The 25,183-nt window shown below is 37.3% G+C and overlaps 4 protein-coding genes across 4 annotated transcripts; 3 read left to right on the forward strand and 1 right to left on the reverse strand.

Moving 5' to 3' along the window:
- The first annotated feature begins 4,467 nt into the window (after positions 1–4,467).
- On the forward strand, positions 4,468–8,462 carry LOC140758985 (probable serine/threonine-protein kinase WNK1). Its single transcript, XM_073095422.1, has 7 exons — positions 4,468–4,817; positions 4,910–4,947; positions 5,062–5,289; positions 5,391–5,605; positions 5,776–5,933; positions 6,023–6,458; positions 6,540–8,462. The coding sequence occupies exons 1-7, from the start codon at positions 4,740–4,742 to the stop codon at positions 7,589–7,591; spliced, it is 2,205 nt and encodes a 734-aa protein (XP_072951523.1). The 5' UTR covers positions 4,468–4,739; the 3' UTR covers positions 7,592–8,462.
- A 1,686-nt stretch (positions 8,463–10,148) lies between these two features.
- On the forward strand, positions 10,149–13,850 carry LOC140759649 (cytochrome b-c1 complex subunit 7-2, mitochondrial-like). Its single transcript, XM_073096264.1, has 4 exons — positions 10,149–10,330; positions 10,444–10,601; positions 12,748–12,795; positions 13,475–13,850. Exons 1-4 carry the CDS (start codon positions 10,225–10,227, stop codon positions 13,541–13,543), a joined length of 381 nt encoding a protein of 126 aa, XP_072952365.1. The 5' UTR covers positions 10,149–10,224; the 3' UTR covers positions 13,544–13,850.
- A 3,119-nt stretch (positions 13,851–16,969) lies between these two features.
- On the forward strand, positions 16,970–19,822 carry LOC140758593 (protein neprosin-like). The gene is made up of 7 exons (XM_073094804.1): positions 16,970–17,476; positions 17,886–17,972; positions 18,076–18,327; positions 18,457–18,621; positions 18,716–18,769; positions 18,882–19,028; positions 19,165–19,822. Exons 1-7 carry the CDS (start codon positions 17,315–17,317, stop codon positions 19,540–19,542), a joined length of 1,245 nt encoding a protein of 414 aa, XP_072950905.1. The 5' UTR covers positions 16,970–17,314; the 3' UTR covers positions 19,543–19,822.
- Positions 19,823–21,646: 1,824 nt separating this feature from the next.
- LOC140759377 (thermospermine synthase ACAULIS5-like) lies at positions 21,647–23,985 on the reverse strand. The gene is made up of 10 exons (XM_073095921.1): positions 23,555–23,985; positions 23,348–23,414; positions 23,163–23,257; positions 22,974–23,076; positions 22,782–22,870; positions 22,537–22,693; positions 22,380–22,455; positions 22,217–22,275; positions 21,995–22,131; positions 21,647–21,913 (listed from the first exon to the last, which is right to left on the reverse strand). Exons 1-10 carry the CDS (start codon positions 23,716–23,718, stop codon positions 21,826–21,828), a joined length of 1,035 nt encoding a protein of 344 aa, XP_072952022.1. The 5' UTR covers positions 23,719–23,985; the 3' UTR covers positions 21,647–21,825.
- Positions 23,986–25,183: the final 1,198 nt, after the last annotated feature.

Below are 25,183 nucleotides of genomic sequence, written 5' to 3' on the forward strand. Positions count from 1 at the left end.
ATTCCAGCAAGACATAAGGTAAGATGCATGTGGAATAAAGTTCTCACCATTAATATCCTTAAGGATGCACCGAAACTTCGTCATGGGGACAAGTAAATTATAGAGCATAAAACTTTGGTCATCACGTTATATAGATACTAGTTTATATTTGGGGAAAGGAGCTTCCATAAAATAGAAAGATTAATTATCCAGCTCTCCACCTTCATCTAGGCATGCATGAAGTGTGGGCTTTGTCACAAGCTTGTCTCAAATCTCCTCAATATTAAATTATAGTATTACTAGCTAGGTGGATTAAATGAACTCTTCGTGGTGGATTACTTTGTTTTAGTTGGGACAAGAAGAGTAGCTGACCTCCATGCACTGTTGATTTTGGAGTTTCCACCTATATTGGCTTAAATTATATTAAGAGCTTACTTATTTTTCACATAAACTTATATAGTTTTAGCATGCCACCGAAACACACTAACACATCAATCATATGCATTCGCTCATCCTTTCTACGAACATCTTATAATTATTTTGTAAATGCGATCAGAACTGTTGAATGCTCGCAATCAATGCGCTGTTGGGCATCCGGCTAGACATCCAAATTCACTTAGATATGACGATTGACACAAAAACTTTCATGTATTCTTTTATTTTCAAATAAGTATATTGTAGTATTTAAAAAACTAAACTATGTGATAAGAAATTCAAATTTGATATATTGAGAACCTCCTAACATATTGTTAATTAGATTAGTGTAACATATAATATCTCTTTTTTTATAAGTATTGGTCCTCCCTAATCAAAATTCCTGGCTCCCTATAATCTACAAATATAATTTGTGAATTAGCTTGTGGATTGTGGATTCTCATGGAGTCATCCACTAGAGTAGTTGATACTCCTTTAATTAGGAAGTCACTTTCTTTTACCTTTAATTACTTTGTTAAAAGAAGTAATAGAGACAACTCCTTCATTAGTCCTCCAATAGTGACATAGAACATTTGACAATCGATCACATTACGCGTACTTACAAGTACACAATCTTTAATTAATCCAAAAGTCTCTTTCTTTCTTTCTTTCTTTATTTCTTTCGATATGTCTCTTTCTTTCAGTGTATCAGGTTGAATTATTATATAAATATTTGAATTAAATCTCCACATATGCCTCCAACTTCTAAATATATTTATAGGATTTGATGCAGAGTAGTTTTATATTTGAGAAATATATTTGGCTCCTTATTTTCTCGATGTATGAGAATTATTTTAGATTGTTTATTTGGAGAGTCCAGATAGACTTTGAGGATTTTAAAATTTACATGAATAAATCCTCTTTTTTATTTTTTCAATGCCTCAAAATATTTTAAGTTGAACAAAAACTAATAAAATAATAAATATTATATTACTTTAGAAAATAAAAATAAAATAAATTGTTAAATATATTTTATCTTCTTATACTTATGTCTAAAATCACTTTAGATATTTGTATTTCAAAAAGTCTCAACAAGTCTCTGTAGTTATAATTAAAGTGATTCTGTCTAATTTAACGTTGTGTAACACGTTCACTTTTCTCATTTTCTTTTTTTATAGACAAGAATACCCTTCCTCTTTTATATAAATTCGCCTTTCTCTTTGATACTAAATTTTTTTCTCTTGTTTTGATAGTCTTTTTTTATGGCCTCTTTCCGACCATCAACTATGGATAAATTTTCGAGGTAATGCTACCGTTGTTGGGGAAGAAGATGAAGTTGCCCAAACTCAAAAACTATATCAAAACTCTGTCGATTTTGCCTAACAAATCGATGAGGTATTTTGGTCATCTGGCTGCTCCGGTATCATCTTACTCCTAAGTATAAAGACTGATTTGAGACTTTTAAAGTACATAAGGTAAAGTAATTTTGAGTATAGATACATAATAAAAACATATATTTAACACTAGAATAAAATACCTAATAATATCACCACTATAGCTAAGTTATTGAGTCTTATATGTAGACAGTTAAGATTAATATTTAATAAATTTTCTACTATTTTTTTTTTAATTTCAAAGCTTTCAAATAAAACGATGGATTTAAAACATTTCCTCTCTCAGCATCTCTTCATAAGATTAAAGTATTAAATTAAGTGAACATTTCAGCCTACTCACCTACTAATTTAATTTCCACCCAAGAAATTTCACATCGGATTCGGTCAATTCTTTGTTGCAAATTAGTCATATATAAAAACCCCAATAAATTACATTAACGATATACCAAGGAGGTTTCTAATACATATCGTCACCTTAATGTCATTCTTAATTTCTTATCTTGAGAACTTTCTTCCTACTTTTGACACTCAATTTCCCCTAATAATATTTCCACACAAATATTATATTATAAGTTGCATGAATTACTACGTTGTGATTATTTTCTTAAGAGAACTGGCTTAAGTATTTATTAAGTAGGGTTAACTCTTTATCTTCTTCTTTTTTTCATGTTTAAAAGGAGAGAGAGAGACTTTAATTGATGTGATGGCTAAATAACTTTAAAAGAATAATTTATAATTACCTTTTTGACATATTCTTGAATTTTTTGTCCGAAACTTTTTTGTTGAAATAGATAGACCCTAAATTTAACCGATAGAAACCCTAATAAATTCAACGTTCATATTTATAAGTTAATAAAATAAAATGACACCGACAGCATGCTTAACACATGTAAGTCATACAGAAAATGGTGTTTCCATTGGCAGACTGGTGAACATTCAGAGATCCTAACTTATTCTCAAACCTGATGGCTCGGTTGATTGGAAGCTAATTTTATCAGTATATGTACAAAACTAAAATTTGTCACATATAAATTTTTAGATGAAATAGTAATAGATTCAACTAAGTCCGACTGACTTATTATCGTTATTTTGTTTGTTACTACACATAAAGCGCTGATCAGATCAACGCATCACCGTTTTCTCTCCTTAGATAACAACAAAAAAAAAGAAAAATTGGGACAAGTTTAGAGTTTGGTCAAAAACTCTATTATTCTTTTGTTCACAGTGAGACTCAGAGAGTAAATTGGAGTTATTATAATCCAGTTGGTCAAATATGAAATAATGGTCTTAATCTTAGGTTTGAACAACTGGATTGAGGATTGAATTTAACTTCCATATGTCACATTTGAGTCGGCACCAAGCTGCAGTTTACTACTACTTCTACGCTAATATTCGTCAAACAAAAGACTCCTCCCGCTTTGAAAAGATAACTCACAACTTCTTCATATCTTTCGACACCATAAATTTACAATATACTACCCACTTTAATGAAAATTACACAATTCCATGTCTTATTGACCCATTGCAATGAAAAAAGGACAAAAATATAATTGTAAAAATTTCATTGAGAAATTTATAAGAAACACCCTCTCTCTCTCTATTTTTAATTATAGTTTACTCTATACAAAATAGATATCTCTAAAGTTAAATCAAGGGTATATTTAAATGTTTTAGTTTTTTTTTAATTTTTAACAGAGGATTTTTTTTTTGAGGGATTAAAAGAAAATTACAAGAGTTTAAACAGTAATATCCACTTTGAGATAGGAATTTGTCCATATATTCTTCAGAAGGATAGGTTTAAGTTACAACTGTATACTCCCATAATTATCTCAATCTCCTAAGTAGCCATTCTTGAATAATATTTTTCTTTGTTTCCTTTTTGTCACTCTTTAGAAAAGCTTGTATTAAAAAATTAAAAAAGAAAACCCACATAGGAAATAATAAATGCTGTCTGATGTCCTGAGAAATCACCATGAGAAGCTCTAGATATAAATTTATCACCTAATGCAGTGTTGATCAGTTGAAAGAAACAAGGAAACATCTTGTTTATATTAAATATTAATGAGTATTTTATCTCAGTGGTTAGATTAATTGGCTCAAATCAATGGCCAAAGTTATTTTGACATTGGAAAAATTCAACCATAAAATATTCCTAAAGATATATTCTTTTTTTTTTTTTTTTTCTTTCAGTCTTAAATTATATGTTTCCTGCGGCTTGAATCTGTGGTTGGGTGGTTGATGAGAGAGAAAAAAGAGATAGGAATTTTAGTTTTAGATTAATTAAATTTAAACCCTCACTCAATTTCTCATAATTTTTTTTAAAAGAGAATTATATTTAAAAAAAATATTAAAAAATTATTTTACTCTTTTGAGAGAGTCAAAGTAAAATTAAATTAAACAAAAGGCCCATGTGAAGATGAATTAAATTTATAGAGATTAAAAATATTAAATCCCAATTTTACTCTTATTATTATTATTATTATTTTGGACAAATAATTAATAAAAGACTTGCCAGTGGATGATCCTAAGAAAGAGAGTGAAATCCTTTTGTCCTTTTTTTAAATTATTATTATTATTTCTTTTGTCCTTTTGGAAGGGCATTCAATCCATTTGAGAGAAAACTATAGATAAATAAAAATTAAAAATAATAGAAAAGAAACAGCCTTTGTTAGCATGAGTTGTAAGCCGCTGTCTTCTTTTATTGCAATCCCCCACAAAGCCATTAGCCTATCTTCCCCCTCTCCTCTGTTTCTCCTCCCACATATCTAGGCATTTCCACAAACAAGAGAATTGCTTCTCTTGGCCTCTTCTCTTCCCACCTTTATCCGCTTCTTATGCTTAAATATCTGGCCTTCGCTCTCCAATCCCTCTTCTGGGCCTCCAAGGAGAAGCACAAGGAGTAGTGGTTCTTGGGTCCTTGGAGAGACTATTGTCTAGAGGAGGGGAAGAAGAATGATGGGTGATAAGGCCAGTGATGATCCAGATTATCCGGAGTTTGTAGAAGTTGATCCCACTGGAAGATATGGCAGGGTAATCATGAACAATGATCACTTCCTTTCCCTCAGATGTTTAAAAAGTTTCTAACTTGGTTTATTTTATTTTTATTTTCTTTTTATGTGCAGTACAATGAGATCCTGGGCAAGGGAGCTTCAAAGACAGTGTATTGATCTCATTCCTCTAATTTTCTGTCTATTTGTTGGAATATTCCTTTTTTCCTTTTTTTTTTTGTTTTTTGGGAGATTTCTGATTTGGTTTGTTTATGATTTGATTGCAGTTACAGGGCCTTTGATGAGTATGAGGGGATTGAGGTTGCCTGGAACCAGGTGAAGCTCTATGACTTCCTTCAGAGCCCTGAGGATTTGGAGAGGCTCTACTGTGAGATCCACCTCCTCAAGACCCTAAAGCACAAGAACATCATGAAATTTTACACCTCCTGGGTCGACATCTCCAAGAGGAACATCAATTTCATCACTGAGATGTTCACCTCTGGCACTCTCAGGCAGTAAGTTTTGGATTTTAGGCATCTATTTCTTTGTTTGGCGGTGTTCTGGGTTGTATAAGCTTTTATTTTGATTTGTTTATGATTTGTTTTTGTTGGAATAGGTATAGGCAGAAACATAGAAAGGTTAACATCAGGGCTGTGAAGAATTGGTGTAGGCAAATCTTGAGCGGTCTTCTCTACCTCCACAGCCATGATCCCCCTATCATCCACAGGGACCTCAAGTGTGACAATATATTCATCAATGGGAACCAAGGGGAGGTCAAGATTGGCGATCTCGGCCTCGCCGCCATCCTCCGTAAATCTCATGCTGTCGTAGGTAAACAGATTGTAGCTGCTGCTCCTTTTAAACATTCGGTTGCTCTAGCATTTTAGGGGTCTTATTATACACTTCAAAGATAGCGAGAAATTATTATCTTTTTTCTTTTCCCATCTTTTTTGTTGGTTCAGTATAAGAAATGATTTAGATGGTTATTCCAATTTCGGCAGGCACGCCTGAATTCATGGCTCCGGAGGTGTATGAGGAGGAATACAATGAATTGGTGGACATATACTCTTTTGGGATGTGCGTCTTGGAAATGGTTACCTTCGATTACCCGTATAGTGAGTGTACCCATCATGTGCAGATCTATAAGAAAGTTATCTCTGTAAGATCTAATTTCTGAACAATACTCATGAGTTGCGAGCATTCGATTTCCTTTCATATGGCTCGGGATAATTAGCATTTTGTTGATAGGGAATGAAGCCCGAAGCTCTGTACAAAGTTGAAGATCCGGAGGTAAGGCAATTCATCGAAAAATGCTTGGCCACGGCATCCCAAAGACTTCCAGCGAGGGAGCTTCTTAAGGATCCTTTTCTTCTCATTGACGATCATGGTTTTGCTTCTGGGGAAGGGGACATCAGCAACATGAGCTATATATCAAGACAACCTTCTCTTAATATTGTTCAAAGTAATGGATCCTTAATGACCAGTGGATATTCCAATGATTTCAATCAAGAAACAATGACGGAAAATGGGTTTGAGTACAGTGACACCGACATGGAGGCCCACGGAATTGATCTTTTCCATGGCCAGGAGGATGATCCTCTTACAGATGTGGATATCACAATCAAGGGGAGGAGGAGAGAAGATGGAGAGATCTTTTTGAGGCTTAGGATTGCCGATAAAGATGGTATAAGTGATTTCCAAATCTCTGAACCTTTCTTATGATACAAACAAAGGAATTTATGGCTTGAAATGATTTATTATGCAGGTCATGTTCGGAACATTCATTTCTCTTTTGACATTGAGGCTGATACTGCACTGAGTGTGGCCACAGAGATGGTTGCCGAGTTAGACATAACTGATCATGAGGTGACTAGAATAGCAGAAATGATCGACGGGGAGTTAGCTCTATTGGTACCTGAATGGAAGCCAGGGCCAGGTATAGAAGAAATGCCAGGACTTCCTGGTACAACTACAACCTTCTGCCAAACTTGTGCATCCAATGAATCATCATGTGGTTCACTTCTAGACTACCTTACTGCAAAAAATTTAGATTGTACTGATCTGCAATCATTTCACTGTAAGTGTGCTGAAATGCATGGACGATTCGAAGAGATAAAGTACCAAGTTGAGGGACCTAAACAATGCATGATGGCAGAAGTGACTGTGTCATCTAGCCAACCAGATGGAATTGATTCTAATTCGCAAGCTTCGATTGATGGAGATGACCAACTTAATCTGTCAGCCAAAGATGAGAAGATTATACACATGAATGGGGACAAGCAGTGTAATGAAAGAAAATATTTAGGCAGGTTATGCTCTAGTTCTTCCCTGCAACAGCATCCTGAGGTAATTGCTGATGACTACAGGATTGAGTTGCGAGAACTAAGATCAAAGCATCAAACAAAACTAAGAGAATATAGAATTCGACGTCGAGAATCAAGGAGAGCTTTGCATCCATCTATAGACTTTGTCAATTGGGACTTAGGTGCAGCAAATGGAGGTAAAGATTCAGTGACAAAACCATTCCGAGCTTCTAATGGGAAAATTGAGTCCTTCCACTTTGGCACGCGATACTCTTTTGGCATTCCTCTTTGCGAAACAAACTCAGTCATGGAAGAAAGCAGTGATCCTGATACAATTGCAGGGTCTTACCTGAATAGCTACCGCGACTTGGATATCCAAAGGGCCCCAAATTATAAGGTGAACGCTGAGAGCCCTGATGATATATTTACTTCTAAGAGCTTCTATGATGCTGGTCTACTGCCAAACTCTCTCCCTAGAACAAAGTCCTTTCCGATCAATGCAGTGGATGGTTAATGCCTGAAGGGCTTTCCAGATCATTCTAGCGCAACCGATGTACATTATTTGGTTCTTGTATCAGATTGTATAGCTCTGATCTTGCCCAGGTGCTATGGAACTTGATGGGTGCCTGCCTATCTACTCATCAGTTGCCATATGGAACTTCATTTTTTCTTCTTCTCCAGCTGAAGTGGAATGTCATTTTGTTTCTTCAGCAGAGTTTGTACAATCCATTCAACCTGATGCCTTTTATTTGTTCAGAATCATCTGAGAAATAAGATCAATTCGCTACATTTGAAGTCCAACAACATAGTCATTATGCTTAAATTTTTCTCCATCTTGTCCACTTGAGAGTTGGGGAATAAAGTTCTGGAGAAAGTTTGGCACTCTAGTACCAAGCGGAAGGGGTGGATTGCTGAAATCTGTAATTGCTTTATGACTTTCACTAAATAAATCTCAATAGTGTATGCTAAAGCCAGCATCTAAAGATGTTTCAGAAGAATTTATTGTTAGTTTTCTTCTGCAATGCCTACTTGTTCTGCTACTGCTGTCCAAGAAATAAACTCCTTGTGCTCAGTCTCAAGATCAAAGAAGTAAATAGATATCAAAGATTCTATAAGCCTCTTTGTTTGACATGATCAACTGAAGCCATTCATTCACCATTAGCTCAATGTAGGCTGTCAATTTGCAAATTCCAACTGTAAATGGAACCACTCACTGATCCATTCCTGACCACATATACTGCTATAGCTTCGACTTCACTGCCACATTTCAATTTGTGGATGGCCAAACAAAGATTTCGAGATTATCCTACTCAGCGGATCGTCTGCATACCCGTCTGCAGGAATTTCTTGCATTCTGAAAATACATGGCAACCGCTCGTCTCCCAGTCTCTGGGTGCAGTAAATTCCTACATTTTGGGCTACATATGATCAGATGCAATTATCGAATGCTCTATATATATATATGTGTGTGTGTGTGTGTGTGTGTGTGTGTCTGTGTGACTGTGTGTGTGTAGTCTTCCTAGAGCCCACACTGGTTCACATTGGATACCACCAGAAAGAGATTTTTGTGGTCCATCTCATGCAAGCTTTCAAGCATGCCAGCTCTCCTTCCATGTTGATTCTGGACACAGATGGTGTTGAAAACTTAGGAAGTCTGCCATGGATAATGATGCCATGCAGGATAAGGCTTAGATGAGGAGATATATATATATATATATATATATATACATACATATAAAGTACTTATAATGCTCATGGCTTATGTCTATTAGATTATTAATGGAAAGGGGACAAAGAGCACTGCTCTTGCTAGCTTCCAAGGGGGCATGACATATGGTAGCTCTACATTTAAAAACAAAATAACTTTCAACACTAGCCTATACCAATATGCCATGGTGTAGAATGCCATTGTTCTCTTCTTCTCACCATCCTTATAAAGGCTGGCATTGGAAAAGGAGAAAGCATCAGCCTACCTTGCAACTTGGTAGTAGAAGCAGGGTGCCTTTCACTAAATTATGATGAGCTCCCGAACTATTGACTGATCTAATCCAGAGGCCTTTACAATTGTTACATTATAAATCACTACTCTTGAAAGCAACTTGCAGGAGAACAGAGGAGGCATTCATTTGGTCGTTTTGACCTTGCGTCTGACCAAAAAAATTTCAGTTCATGAATGTGGAATGACTTCTTTGCTGTTCTTAGTGTAACAGCCAAAAGAGAGGTCAAGATATAATGGCCAAACTTTAGAAACCATGGATGGGCCTACTACTTCTTCTATTTGAGAATAATATATACCATTTTGAAGAGGAATATAAGTTTTTATATTTCTATCAATTTTCAATTTAGCATTTATATTTCAAACCCTAATCCCCCCTCTTCTAGGAAAAGGAACTTGAACTTGAATTTAACAACACGGCGATATATTTATACAAAAATTTGGCACACCAATCAAAACCAAACATCCAGAATTGGATACTTGTTTAACCAATTTGAAGTTAGAGTAAGCAGAGTCTATTCAACATCGATAGGCTACAGTCTGACCTGTTCTTCTTGACACAAGTTTGGACAATGACATTAATAACTCTGAGTAGATATCATGAGGAATAGTCTATATTTTTTTATAAAAAAATTTAAGTTTAAAGGTAATAGGGTATTTTCTGTTCGGTTAGTTGTTATTAGATTAATCTTCTTATATAGATCATTTGTCGATAGGTTAAATTTACTTTGAAGCATCCGCCCTAACATTTAAGAGAAGAGTTAAACTCATGACCTTTTGTTATGGACCGGCACAGCCGTGAGCAGTAGTAGTAACATGATATTAGATTAAAAATTTATTCATGGTGTTTTGGAGGATTAAAAGCAAATGGTCAAATGATAAATATTTGTTTGATAATAAAGGCAAAAAGTAGGTTAGTTTTAATAGTTTCCCAAAGGAAATATAAATGGGCCGGGCCAAAGCCCAATAATTCCGGATTGGGACCGTGCCAGTTGGTGGGTCGTTCGGGTCGATATCGGATCCGTTTAACACCCGATTTCTCGAAACATCCATTTGTCTCCCAATTCCGACGGTCCGCTCCTCCAAATCTATCGCCGCATAGAGATTAGATCCGAAAGGAAGGAGGGAGTCAGGAAACGAGGAGGATTCCGATGGCGGCATCGTCTTCTTCTTTGGTGCAATGGTTGATTAACCCTCGGAAGAACTGGTTCGCTCGCCAGCACATGAAGGCAGTCTCCGGCCGCCTCAAGAGATACGGTAACCCTAATCCCCTTTTTCCTTATCCCTCTTAGGGTTTCCGATCTGGAAATATTAAGATCTCCGATCTCGATCTTGGTCTTGAAAATTGGTCTCTTTGTTACTTCTTTTAGGGCTTCGATACGACGATCTGTATGATCCCTACTACGATCTGGACATCAAGGAGGCCCTCGCGCGGCTTCCCCGGGAGGTCGTCGACGCGCGGAACCAGCGGCTCAAGCGCGCCATGGATCTCTCCATGAAGCACGAGTACTTGTCCGAGGACCTTCAGGTCATTCTTTTACTTGCTTTCTGTTGTGGAATCCTTTCTTGTTTCCTTGATCATGGATGAAGTATTGGAATAGGTGTTGGAATCTCTTCTTGTTTCCTTGATTGGTTTATTATGTGTTTGATAGTGGAGCCTAAAGCGTTAATATCACGTATACACGAATGGCAATTTACTGCATTCTTCTTGTATTGTGCCCTCACAATATTTATACAATAAATGATTTTTTTTTCTTTTGATCGCTAATTGACAGTTTCTCAGTATGGAATGGTCACTTGGAATGCTTCTGTGGTTTCAAAACCAATGTTATCTTATCTGAGGTCCTTACAAGAACTCTGATATTTGACTTCATGAATTGAAGAAAATTGTAAGATAATTGATAGAAACGTTTGATATTTGACCATTTAGGTTAGATTTAAGGAATGCAATTATAAAATTGCTTTTAGTGGGTGCAATAGTGCCACATCTATCTTTATTTCTTAATTCTAATGTTGCTTTTTTAGAACTTACTATTCAAACTTATTCCTAATATTATTTGATGGACTCTAGACCTCATTGCTTTTTATGAAGTATGATAATGTTCATTTAGGCGTACTTTTCCTATTGGTTTGAACGGATATCGTTCTTAATGCTAGTTTATCTGTTCTCTTAAGGATCTTTCCTGTATCAAATGGAGGCTATTCCTTTCAATAACGGCTACTACATTCTTTTCTCAGTTGGGACAATGGAGACAGTAGTAATATTGTAATAAGTGATACCAGGAAGATTTGCCTATCTTGTTGACTCTTGAGCATTGTTTGAAGTTTCGGTTTCTATTTTGGTTGGTTTCAATTTTGACCCCTAGAAAAAATCATGGTTCCCAGAATCAGTTAATCTTGAGTTACATCGACCAATTCTGTAGTGACTAGTTTTGGTTTGAGATCGGCTAGTTTTGACTAGATCAACCAAATTTTTAATTTTTTAAGGTTCAAGTCAAATCTAAAATATATTTGACTTAGGAGACGTTTGTAATTGATGTTCCTAAATGTTTTTTTTATAAAATTTTTAGCATTTATACTATCTCTCATACATACTCTTCTCACGCCTAAAACTTCACCAAGTTCATTTAACAGTTAATTTCCCCTCTGGTTAATCTGCACTTTGGTGAACTCTAGTGAGGTTATTTTTCTCATTTCTCTTCTTTTTCTTTCTCACCCACTTTTTAACTTCTATTTTCTTATTGTTGCAGAACAACAGTGAAGAGATTCCGTTCTCTTCATTCATCTCACTTCTGTAGCAATATTTTATAAGTATAAAAATTTAATAAATTTTACTCAAAATTTAATAAGTGAGTTTTTTCTTTAATTTTTAGGCTATATGTGTGACTAATTTTTATTTTCTTATTTTTCCTAATTGTTAGAGATTTTCCTATATTTTTAAATAATATTTAAATATTACATAATTAATAAATAGTCTAATCTGATACGGGTGACTAATACAGCCATATGATCAGCAAGTATCATTTCTTCTAGCGGCTAATCATAATCTCTATACCGAATTTCGGAACATTAGGAAAAAAAAATATTTTAAACCAAAATCAAATTATTTTAGTCTATTGTGGTCCAATATAAATGTCAAAAACAGAAATCTTGATAGTTTCGACCTTAACCAATGAGTTTAGGTTTTGAACTTTTATTAACTTTTGGCCATTATTGTTCCACTTGGGTGAAACGTCAAACCATGCTCTTGAGACATCATGACATTTTATTATTTTTCGAATTATCTAGTTCATGCATGTTCTAATGAATATTGGTTATTCTTAAAAGTGGGTTTTGTATTAATCCTTGTTGCTATATGTACTTATGCATACAAAACCAGATGCGCATTTCTTTGGTGCCATTGTCTCTCTTTTGAAAATCTGAGCCAGCAATGATGCTTGTGATAGCTGATAAGTTAGCTTCATAACTTCTATTCACCTTTCTCACAATCTAGTATTTGATCAAATGCTTTTAGCGGGTTTGCCTTGATAATTTGAAGCAGGTTTTCCTTGATAATTTGAATTTAAGTATTATGATTTTTTTTATTGTGATGTAGTGAGTTGGATACATATCGACTTTTGCTCCATTATTCTGATCAGCATGACCAAACTCTTTTTGCTTATCTTTTTCTACAGGCACTGCAGACACCATTTAGAAGTTATCTCAGCGATATGTTGGCTCTGGTAAGTCATCACTGTGTATTGTATTCTTCTGGTAGACTTGATGCATCACACATCCAAAGGGAAAGATAATAGAGGTCCAAACTACTTTTTCTTGTGTGTGTGTGTGTGTATCATGGTCACTCAGTTTAACTAGATAGGCCCATTTCTTATCTTGCTTCCTCCAGTAGCCTTAAACTAAAGTGCAAAATAAGGATGACCCCATATAGAATGAACCTGTCATATCCAGGTCAATCAGCCTGGCCTGGGGCCTGATCCAGAAGAGGGAGTTTGGGTTTTCTTGACCCTCGTATATTGACATTATATGTTACAAAAGAACCAAATTTACATTTAATCTAATTATCGGAAAATAGATTTGGGTGATCATTGAGAGGCTCTGTTTCTAGTCCTTAAAAAAGGCAGCATCAACTACCTTAATATCTGCCCTCCTTCCTGACTGTTTGAGGGTTCAGATATACCCTAGTTTAATTTGTTGTGGTTATCACTCATCAGGTTATGTTTGTCTATCGGATGCAGTGACAATAATCAAGAAGCTTAATTGATTTTTAATTCGTCGTATTTACGTAAATAAATAATATCTACAAGCCTACGATCCATGAAATGGAACTTAGCACATTATCAGTATTCTTGTTCCTGTCTAAATTCTTGCCATTTGTATTTATTTTTTTGTGAATTCTTGCAGGTGAAAAAGGAGAGGGCAGAAAGGGAGGCTTTGGGAGCCCTGCCTCTGTATCAGCGAACCATTCCATAAAGGGACCCAGTATGTTCTTCTCTGGTCCTAAACTGTAGTGCATGAATAAGATGCAGCAGATGATGCTGAAGCCGTGTCTTATCTAAAAGTACTTTCTGATGATTTAGTCATTGGCTTTCTTAATTTCTCTCTCTTCATCTGTGTTACTTGAAACTTGTGTAGACACTTGTGAGACAGCATATATTTTGGTTTACCATCGAGAGACTCTCATAACCTTAAGATCTGCTTGGAGGGTGAGATGAAATAATTGTTGGTTACACCCAATATTTTTTGCTTTAATGCACGCTGGTATTATTCTTGGTCTGTAGACGCCCATGAGTTGATGCTCTTTATGCACAATTTTGCCATCTGGCATTTGGCTTCCAGATGTGCCATTGCAGATGCTTAAATACTTTGGATGCTACTGTTTATTTCTAGCCACCAGTGATCAGTCCTTTCTCTAGTAGTACAATGTTCTTGCGTGAAATAAGGCTCAGAAAAAATTCCCACGCATGGAAACAGTGTGATTCCAGTGCAGAGCCTAGAGCTAAAGGTTGAAGGGATCTTCGTACCAGCTCTCCTAATGGTCTATTTGTATGCGAATTGCAGTTTTACCTATGTTCTCCAATCTATTGCAAAATTTGAAATTTTCCTCTACATAGCAGACCACAAGAACAAAGTGGAACCGACGCTCACATGCCTGAATTTGATCGTAGTTGGGACCGAAGATGTATATCATCTTTCTACATCATGATGAGTTATATTCTAATTCAACACATATTTCCGGCACCTGGAGAGCACTACTGAGACAGCAATTTGCCCTCTATTTTCCGCTTTCCGTGAAAGAAACGGGCAAGGGAAGCAAATTACGAGACGGCAACCACAACAAAGAGGTCGGGGGTCAAAATATAAGAACAAAAATTAAAACAGAGAAGGAGAGCAAAGGAAGCAGCGAGCCGAATCGAATAAGAGAGAGGAGAGATGGTGGTGCGGAGCTCGTGGGCGGCGGCGGCGGCGCGGAAGTCGGCGGAGCTGTGTCAGCAGCACGTGATGCGCAACAACACGGAGCGGCTCAGCAGCGATCACATGCTCGAGCTCCTCTTCTGCCTCCCCCTCCGCCACCTCGCCCGCTCCCTCTTCTCCTTCTTCTGCCTCCGCATCACCTCCCCCCGCCGCGCCGCCGCCGCCATCTACTACTCTTCCTCCTCCTCCTCCTCCTCCTCCTCCGATGGCTACGATTCCCGTTCTGATTGAGTGTTGAAATTAGATTTAAAATTTAGAATATTTTTTTTTCTAGAAAAAGACCTCATCACTTCTGTTCCATTATATATATATATATATATATATATATATATATATACTTCTTTGCGCTCTATACAATTTCTATGAACTGCTGTAAATTCTTCTGATCACAACTCTAGTGTTTCTATTACTCCATGCAACAAATGCCCCCCCAAAAAATTGGGAATATAATGGTAAAATTTTGCAAGATTGGGATCGCGAACCATAACATATATAGTATAAGGACTACATACAGTTCTTGTTCATTACGAATAAAAAAACTTGGCCAGTAAAATTTGGCTTGTGAAAGCAGAGCATGTTCCAAGATATTGCTCAAGTTTACTGCTCTACTTTCAAACCTCTTTTTATCTTTTGACTGTTTCTATTAAGGATCATTTTACTCTTATTATTACTTAAGGAGATAAAATACTGATCAATTTCGATCAACCCAAAGCCAGCGATGATCTTATTGATCTCCATATTGCTGTCGTTGTTTTTTTCAATAACGTTCCCACTAAGACAGAGACATAAACACAAACATAATTATTTGCCCTTTTGAAGGACATATTGGACTATCCTTTGCCTTGCGCTGATTGAGGAGTTCATCTCTCTGCTCATCGAATCTAAGACTTTTATCTGTCTCTCTCTCTCTCTCTTTCTTGAGATCTCTCATGTCTATGGGAACCCAATAAAGCTCCAGATTAACTCGTGAATACTGGTCGTCTCATTGGTTATAGCTGTACTTGGGCAGGTATCTTCCGAGATTAATGGAGCATTTTATAACCACAACTACAAAATAATTGAAACAAATTCTTTGGAAAGAGAGAGAGAGAGAAAAGATTGGGTTGTTGTTGAATGTGATGCCTTTTGCCCAGTGCGTTCTACCCGCTAAAGTTGAAAAAGAGAGCATCAGAACTACGTTTCCTTTCAACAATGGAGGTACCTAAACATGAGAGAATCTGATGCACTGACTGACACATCTGGCCTACTAATAAATCTTTATGACAACATTACTCTTGGTACTAAATTGGATTCTTTTGTTATAATTCGTTAAGAAGCTGGTCCTAAATCATCAATTTTATTATTACTTTTGCGACTAATAGAAAAAAAATAAAAGGACTTTTTTTGTTTCCCTAGTCGTTATGATAAATGTGCCAAATTTTAACCTGGTACTAAATAGAGTTAGGGTTAGGATAATCGGATTCCCTTAAACGAGTTGACCTGCCTAATTAGATTATTAAACAAATTCAACTGATTTATAATCCGGTAACTCAAAAATACAATTATATTTTAAAGTATGAAAAGTAAAATAATTTTAAGCATAAGTATATATACTAATAAGATAATTTAAATTATCTAAGAATGCGCCAAAATCTTGTCTCCTTCCATGAACATTAATTACATTCAAATCTTTATCTACTACTATAAAGAAAAGAAAATTAAAAAAAAGAAAGATTGTACTTAATATCTTCCCTCTTCTCAAGAAAACATGCCATAATTACTTATTAGGCACCTGACATTGAGGTTTCTTTGACCAAGTCATTTGAACAGAGTTGGTCAGTTTCCACCTCCCACGCCAACACTATAATCCCACTCAATTACCACAAAACCCTTCATTAATTACTCCCCCCTAATGACCCAAGGCGAGAAGGTAAAAGCCAAAAAGGTTTTAGCCTCTTTACAAAATATCTTAGTTCTTGTACTTTTTGGTAAGAGTTTTTGTCCAAATTAATATAAATATTTTCCAACGTATTCTTTTGATGAGTTTATATAACAAATATAATTAAAAAGAATATTTGAATTAATTTTGAGTGGGGCTCCATTTGAGAAAGAAGAAAGAAAAGAATAACATAAAGTAAATTTAGGCATAAGAATGTGATAAAAAAAAGAGCTTTTGAACCCAAAGAGAAAAGAGGCAGTGGTCACGCGGTGCGCTGAACCGCCACCTCCTTACTGTGGTCTCGCACGTGAAAAGGCCAACACGGGGAGGTAGAAAAAGGACGCTAAATAAGATTTCGAATCCAATGAAGGGGCTCATACGACCCAGTTCCCACGTGCCGTGTTAACGTGTGCCGGCACAAAGGGGAGAGGGTAGTTTGGTCATAGGACGTGCTCGGAAATGGTAAAAAAGTAGGGAGGAGAGAGAGAAGAGGGAGCAGCAGAGGAGTCGTCAGTTTGCTCGTCGGCCCCCACCCATCACCTCCACCACCACTCCCCGAAACAAAACGACGCAAAACTCCATTATAGTATTCTTAGACTACGCCAAACTAGAGAGGAGAGAGAGAGTGTATGAGTGCTTTTGTCCGGATCCTGTTCCCATTTTACCCTTCCAACGGATACATTCTGAGGTTAAGCCCTCCTCTCTTGGGTGGGAAATGGTGGTGTTGAGGGGGTTTGTTTGCTGAGGAGGAGGAGAGGAAAGGAGGGTCCTTTCTGTGAAAAGGATACTTGGGGCCTTTGGAGTTCTTGGGGTTTTTACTTCTTTGGAGAGGGGGGAGAAGGAGAGGAGCCATGGCGGCGCACGTCTGCGTTGGCCGCCGCTTAGTGTGGCTGTTGGCGGCGGTGGTGTGCTTATCGTGCGCCAACGGGAGGCTGAGCGGGGTGGAGAAGCAGAACTTGGAGTTGCACCGGCATCTGAAACGGGTCAATAAAGCTGCCGTTAAGAGCATCCAGGTCTGCCTCCCTTTACTCTCTCCATTTTTTGTTCTCTCTCTCGAAAAGTTAATTAAATGAAGCAAAATAGCATCTTAATGTTTTTATTTTTGAGAAAGATGCTTGTTTTGGGCTCATTTGGGATTTTTTTTTTGGGGGGTTATGTGTAGCTTTCTGTGAAAAGGATTAGTTTGCTCTACATTTCAGATACACTCTTAAATCTAGCTCATTTGCTATGCTTATGTGCACTTTTCCACAATAATGCTAGATCTTTGTTACAAGATCATTTCAGTGTGTTGATTCTTCTACTAAAGTTTGGAATACTTCGCCAAGGAAGGATTCTGTTAGTTCTTTTGTTCAAACATACAAATTTCATCTCAATCTCTCTGCTAACCTCTATATTTATTGTTTTTTTGTGTGCTAAAAATAGAGCCCGGATGGAGATATCATAGACTGTGTGCATGTCTCTCATCAGCCAGCCTTTGATCACCCTTTCCTCAAAAACCACACTATCCAGGTCTGCTTCTCTTTCTCACTTTCTCTTCTTTTCAAATCCCTTACTGTTCATGCTTTTGTTAGTTCTCTTCACTTTATCCCACATTGTGTTTGCCAAATTTCAGATGAGGCCAGCTTTCCACCCAGAAGGCCTCTTTGATGAGAACAAGGTTGCATCTGAGAAGAAGAGCAAGCCCCATGTTCAACTTTGGCATCAGAATGGGAGATGCCCTGAGAACACCATACCCATTAGGAGGACAAAGAAGGATGACATACTTAGAGCCAGTTCTGTTAAGAGGTATGGCAAGAAGAAGCACAAGAGCATCCCACACCCCTTGTCCATAGATCCTGACCTCCTAAATGAGAGTGGCCATCAGGTATTAGCAGCTGAAAGTAATAAAAGAGCCCCTTTGCAATAAAGTGCTTCCTTTTTTCCCATTCCTTAAATTCCTTTTACTTCTTTCTCATTTTTTTTAATTAAACTCCTTGTGGGCCTTCTTGAGCAGCATGCCATAGCTTATGTGGAAGGAGACAAGTACTATGGAGCTAAGGCCACCATTAATGTCTGGGAACCAAAGATCCAGCAGTCCAATGAGTTCAGCCTGTCTCAGCTTTGGATACTGGGAGGTTCCTTTGGAGAAGATCTTAATAGCATTGAAGCAGGTTGGCAGGTAAAGTTCTTGTCAATCTTTTGAATAATGGCATAACAGTCTTGCATTTAATTTTCCATTGGGATTTATTGCCTTGTTGTATGTCGATTATCAGGTCAGCCCAGATCTCTATGGGGATAACAACACAAGGCTATTTACCTACTGGACTGTAAGTTTCTATTCCTTCCTATCTTAACAAACATTCTTCATTTCAATGCTTGAAGCTTCTTTTAATTTGTTTTGGTTGGCTTCTCTCATATGCTGCTGCCATGGAACTGTAGAGTGATGCTTACCAAGCTACTGGCTGCTACAACCTACTGTGCTCTGGGTTCATTCAAATCAACAGTGAGGTTGCAATGGGTGCTAGCATCTACCCTATCTCAAACTTCCAGAGCTCCCAGTATGATATCAGCATACTTATCTGGAAGGTAATATATATATATATATATATTTACAACAAATGAACTGGGAATCTCTACCCAAACAATTGTTAAAAATTGTATCTTTCTGTCCCACATTGCTTATCTTAATAGCTTTTTTTTTTTAATTTATTTATTTGAGCAGGACCCAAAAGAAGGGAACTGGTGGATGCAATTTGGGAATGACTATGTTCTGGGATACTGGCCTGCCTTCTTGTTCTCCTACTTGGCTGACAGTGCCTCCATGATAGAGTGGGGAGGTGAGGTTGTGAACTCAGAGGCAGATGGGGAGCACACCTCCACCCAAATGGGGAGTGGCCACTTCCCGGAAGAAGGTTTTGGCAAGGCAAGCTACTTCAGGAACATCCAGGTAGTGGATGAGTCCAACAACCTGAAGGCACCCAAAGGAGTTGGCTCCTTCACAGAGCAATCCAACTGCTATGATGTGCAGAATGGCAACAATGGTGACTGGGGGACTTACTTCTACTATGGTGGTCCTGGTAAAAACAACAATTGCCCATAGTTTTCTTCCCCCTCCCCCATTTCCTCTTGTACCATTCAAGTATAACACACCCCAACCCCCCCTTTTTTTTCTACTCCTAGGCAGTGTCTTTGACATGTGAATTGTTGTTCTCTTCCTCAGAGATTTTGGGTTGTTCTCCTTTTAACTTTCCTTTTGTACTTGCTCTCTCCCCCATGTAAGTTGTCCAAGTTCCTGAAGAGGAACAGAGGCCCATGAGTAATTTTGAGATCCTGGTCCTGTGACTGTGAGCATTGTAAAAGTTGTCTTGGATTTGGATGCCTGAGCATGTGAATGTGGGTTGTCTCCATTGCTCTCTCTCTCTCTCTCTCTCTCACACACACACACACACACACACATCTGGGGCTTTATGTTTGATTCCAAGAACATCAATGGGTCCCTCCACTTGCTCTGGTCCTCTCCTCACCCTAACTTTTACCTTCTTTATCTTTTTCATTTTTAGACTATTATATAGCCAGCCACCTCTCTTTGTTTCAAAGCATGGATGGAGGTGGGCATCTCAGGAGCATGTGTACATGAGTCATGCATTCACATGCCTTATAGTGGATCTTTTGTTTGGACTCAAAACACACACTTGAATAAATAAAGGAGGATGGGCCTTGATGCATTAGAAAAGCTATTGATAAAAGAAATAGATCAAGAAAGGTGCTGATGGCTTAATTAAAAAACGATGATTAGATGCCTTGTGACATTTAAAAGCACTCAAGGTAGCTGCAATTCCTTATATTTGATCTCAAAGAAAGGCTTTTGAGATTCCAATCCACTAAAAAGTAGTTGTTTTACTAACTTTATAAGTTTTATTCTCGATATACCGGAGGGTTGATATTTAGTAAAAATTTTATCTGAGCATATAATTTGAATTTCTCGTAGTATGTTTCTTAAAAAAGTTATTTCAAAGGGTTAAGAGAGTTATCCAGCTTATATATCGATAATAAAAGAAAATAAAACCATTCAAAAAAATTTAAAAAAAATTTAGGTGAGAACAAGTAATAGCAGTAAGCAATACAATTAGGTTTTCCCAACACACTGTCTGCCAATAGTGCTTTTCTTCTACTTCTCGCTCAAATGGAGGAATTTTGTTGCAGAGATTAACACTTATTACAGCTGTCTAATATTATGGGTCATTTTAAATTCATGGTTAGGATTGTTTAAAAGTGGAGTCCACTTGTAAAAGTTTCTTGGTAGAAAACAAAACATCACCTACCAATAAACAAGAGTACATTCCTCAAAAGTAGGGGGGAAAAACTAGGTAAAAGAGCCTGTTTAGCCCTAATTAGATTTAACTAGGTCTTAATCCTACATTTTTAATAATAGTAAATGTAGTAGGAGTCCTATTTAGATTTTTACATAATTGCCATTTGCAAACTTGTTAGATATCATAGTTGTCAATATTTCTTTTAATGAAAAACTCGTTGACAAATAATTCAGTCCTACTAACTAAAGCTCCATCATGATCGTTGTAGATCTTGAAGCAGTGTAGCTACTAAGGCCTTCCCAGAGAGATAGAAATGGAGGCAACTCGGTATGGTGGATGGCGGCGGATGGCGGCGAAACTACCTTCTATAAGGAGGATGATATGGGCAATGGACAGCGAGAGTAAGTGATAGACAAAGACCTAACAAGGGTGGCAATAAAATATAGTAAAGATCAAGGTGAGGGATTATTAAGTTCTTTTAAAAATATCACTGTCAAAATCTAATAAATTATGATTAAAACTGAAATTAGATTATAAAATGACTATTTACCCTTATGTGAATTGCTTAAGATGGTTAAAAGGCCAATCTTTCTTTTTATACAAGAGACAAATCATTGATAAATATTTTACATTCTAAAAATAAAAATAAAGATGGATACTTTCATCAGTAACAAGTATGCAAAATAAATAAATAAAAATCTAATAATAATCCCTCTTTCCTTCTTGAAAGTGGCCAACAGATCCCAGCCTAGCCCAACCCAGGGTGTTGTTTGCTTAATTTGTGGAAAAATCCATGGTGTGATTTGCAAATAGTGAAATGCTGGGAAAGAACTGAAGAATTGCTTAAATTTAGGGTGTTATATGCAAACTTAAATCTTAGTTTCTTTAAGAAAAACAGAGGAGCCCACACTTCAATAGAACGAAAATTTTCATTGCCAAACAGAAAGACAAGTAGTTGTGAGTGTTATTCTTAGAATACAAACTTTGGCTACATAACTAGAAGAAAGACTTCAGTTATCAAATCTCTCTTCATCTCCATCAGTCTCTTCACTCTCATCTGCAAGACTTCATTAAGCTGACAACAACTTGTAGCAGGTGCCATGTCCATAGATGAACTTGGCTTTGCCCTCTGTGTACACCTCTGTTTCCTTTGCTAGCCTGATAACAAAGGCTATGTTTGGATTATAATCCTAAGGAACAAAGCAAACTGATGAAAGAAAGATCAACAACAAGTCTTACGATTTCCGAACAGTTTTGCTCAAAATCGAGGCCGATGCGAAGGTCTTGCCGTCGAGATACCGGTTTTCCCCGTTGATCCTTTGCCTGATCCTCACGTCGAACTCCTCTGCGTCGAGAGTAAACGGAGACTCCGACGCCTGATGAATAAATCTTTAGTCTCAAAACTTTTGATCATGGCATGTGAATGTATTTACATTCGCTGTTGACAGATAAACATCTTACCATGACCCAGCCCCAAGTATCAGCATAGGAAGGGATATGAGCTGAGTAAGGCACGACATCTATACACCAAAGAATAGAAATCAACTTTGTTATCATCAAAAGTTATACATATAGTAAGCAAATATTTCATGATCATATTATTGTTTCTCTCATCTATACATACATCTGAATACGTGTCGTAAAGTGTTGTAGATGCAAGAGAACACCTCTGTGTGTGAGAAGATCCCTGCTGGCCCTGCCTGGAGAATATAGAAGAAGAGAACATCTAACATTATATTTGTTTAAATGTTTATGTCAGAGATGAGTAAATGGCCACACACCTGAGTGACAAAGATGCCATCGCCGGTGAGCCGCGGCTTCACCGTCGACTCGTAGAAGGATTTGGTGTACAGTTGGTAGCAAGGGCCACCTTCAATTGGATCAGCTAAGTCTCCAATGATCACGTCAAATTGTTCCTTACTCTTCTCAAGTTCAGCTCTGTTGCAAGATACAGATGAAATTATTAGTAGTAAGTACTGCCTGCCAATGGAAATATCCTTAGTTTTAGACTAAGGCCAAGGGCTACCTTGCATCATTGATGACAAGGTGGAGCCTTGAATCGAAGAATGCTTCTTTATTGGCAACCAGGTGCGACTTGCAAAAGTCCACAACTTCCTGCCACAAGAAATTATTGTAAACTTTGAAATGGGTCTTGTATGAAAGCATATCATGCAAGGGAAAGATGCCATATTGGGTGAGATAGAGAGGCTGCTTATACCTCATCAATGTCACACATGACCACTCTCTCCACACTCCTATTCCTGAGGATTTCTCTTGCAGTGGAACCCTCACCCCCACCCATGATGAACACTGTCTTTGGGCTGCAATGGAAGGTTACATGCAATGTTACATTTACTACTCTTTAAGTACAATTAAAAACCAATGCGATGCAAACACTGTATAATACTTTGGGTGGTGGAGGAGAGCTGGATGAACAAGAGACTCGTGATAGATGAACTCATCTATCTCTGCACTCTGTAGCTTTCCATCAATGATCAATGCCTGCAAAGTTAGATGCCATCGTATTAGGATTCTTATCATGGAACCCAAAAAAGAAAAGAAAAAAGAAGAGGTTTTCAATCCAGTTCTAACCTTCCCAAATGGCTTCGTGTCGAGCAGAGCTATATCCTGGTACTGACTAGTCCCAGTGTGCAATATGCTGCAGAATAGAAATGATTCATTTTTCGAATTAAACTAACAAAAAGTAGTTCAAGCTATGTAAAAGTTTGGCAGCTTATACAAAAAAGATCCAACTTTATTTTTTTAAGAAAGAAGATTATTTTCATGCTAGATTAGTACCTATTGAGAGCAAAGCACCATCTCAAGTTCTCCTCGATCTCCTCCTCGTACCAACAACTCTTCCTCCTTGTCTCTCCCTGCACTCCACCACCACTTCCATTGCCATTGCCATTGCCATTGCCATGGCCATTGCCACTGCCATTAGAGCTCGATATGTCACCCATTAGAGTTGCTGTGTTTGAACAGGGAAGGTAGTGAAGCTTGGAGACATGGGTGAGCTTGTATATATAAGCGAAACAGGGGAAGTGGAGTTGGCAGAGGAATCGATGAGGCTGTATGATTCCAACCCTTTGGGCTTTGAGAACTGAGATTGGATCCTTGCAAGCAAATCTTCCTTGGAGTAGGAAGATACTCGATTGCTCTAGAAGAAGAAGTTAAAAAGGGAGTTACAAAAGAGATCGTATAAAATTGCAATTTGAACCCTGGAAATGATAGCTTCGACGAATAAGAAGCAGGGGAGGGAGGGAGGGAGGGAAACGTGCGTGCATGGGATTTAGGAGGGTGGGGGAGGAATGGTGCACGAATTTTGAGGAGGATACGAGGGGGGGAGTTATGCGCGTGGGCGAGGATTTCTTGGGGGAGTTATGTGGTCGTGATGATGGCTAGGATGACCCATGAACTGGATTCTGGTATCCATGGCCGATGATTTGATTTCGGACCAATTCCTCGGTAAAATAAAATAAAAATAAAAATCTGGGTTCATAAATAATTATATTATTTTTTTCTTTTATATTTAACTTTCAACCAGCATGATCCACGTATTAATTTAATATTTCTATATAAATTATTTTCTATAATTTTTATTTACAACGTAATATTATCCGTAACAAATAAAGAATTTCTCTAAATACGTTACAATTAACTCGGCGATGTCTCCGAAATAACTCGCCGACCAGAGCACATTTATTTCCCTCCATGCCTTGATGCATGTACATGGTGCTGCTGCTGCTGCTGCTGCTGATGATGATGCATGATTGCCTTCGCATGATGAGAAAAACCCCATCTCAAATAATAATTCCATTTGTCTTGGTTGAAGGGCAGCAATGGATGGGAGGTGGATGATGGGGGTGGGCGTGCCCATCGGCCATCATCACTATTGCCATTTGCCAATTAGGAGAAGACAAATAAAAAGGAAAATAAAATAAAATAAGATTTAATAACCTATTTCAATAATGTTATATATAAATTATATCAGATCAGGCGTGCCGAGGTTTGGCGCATGCCATCATTAATCATAGATTCATACATCGCCATTATCTAACCCTTTCCCTCCTCCACCACCATCACCACCACCACTCTCTTACATGCACCCAATCTAACTCCCCATTAGAGAGAAGATCTTCCTCCATTGCTCATGACATCAAGTCTCTCAAAGCATGACATCATTAAAGAGTAAATCCTAAATATATCGTTTCTATGTTAAAAGTACTATTGTAGTCAAAATTGATGAGGGCTTAATGATATAAGTATGAAAATATGAGAGTAAAATGTATCTAGCCTTAATAATCTGATTAGTATTTTTAAACCACCTCTATTAGAATGCCCTTCAAGGGGAACAAAATTAAAGGAGCAATTGGCAAGTATAATTAGCATCAAATACTATGAATCATTACTAGTTTTTGGCTTTTG

The sequence above is a fragment of the Typha angustifolia genome, chromosome 4 (genome assembly GCF_048772165.1).
Source record: "Typha angustifolia cultivar Huaian chromosome 4, ASM4877216v1, whole genome shotgun sequence".
Lineage (NCBI taxonomy): Eukaryota > Viridiplantae > Streptophyta > Magnoliopsida > Poales > Typhaceae > Typha > Typha angustifolia.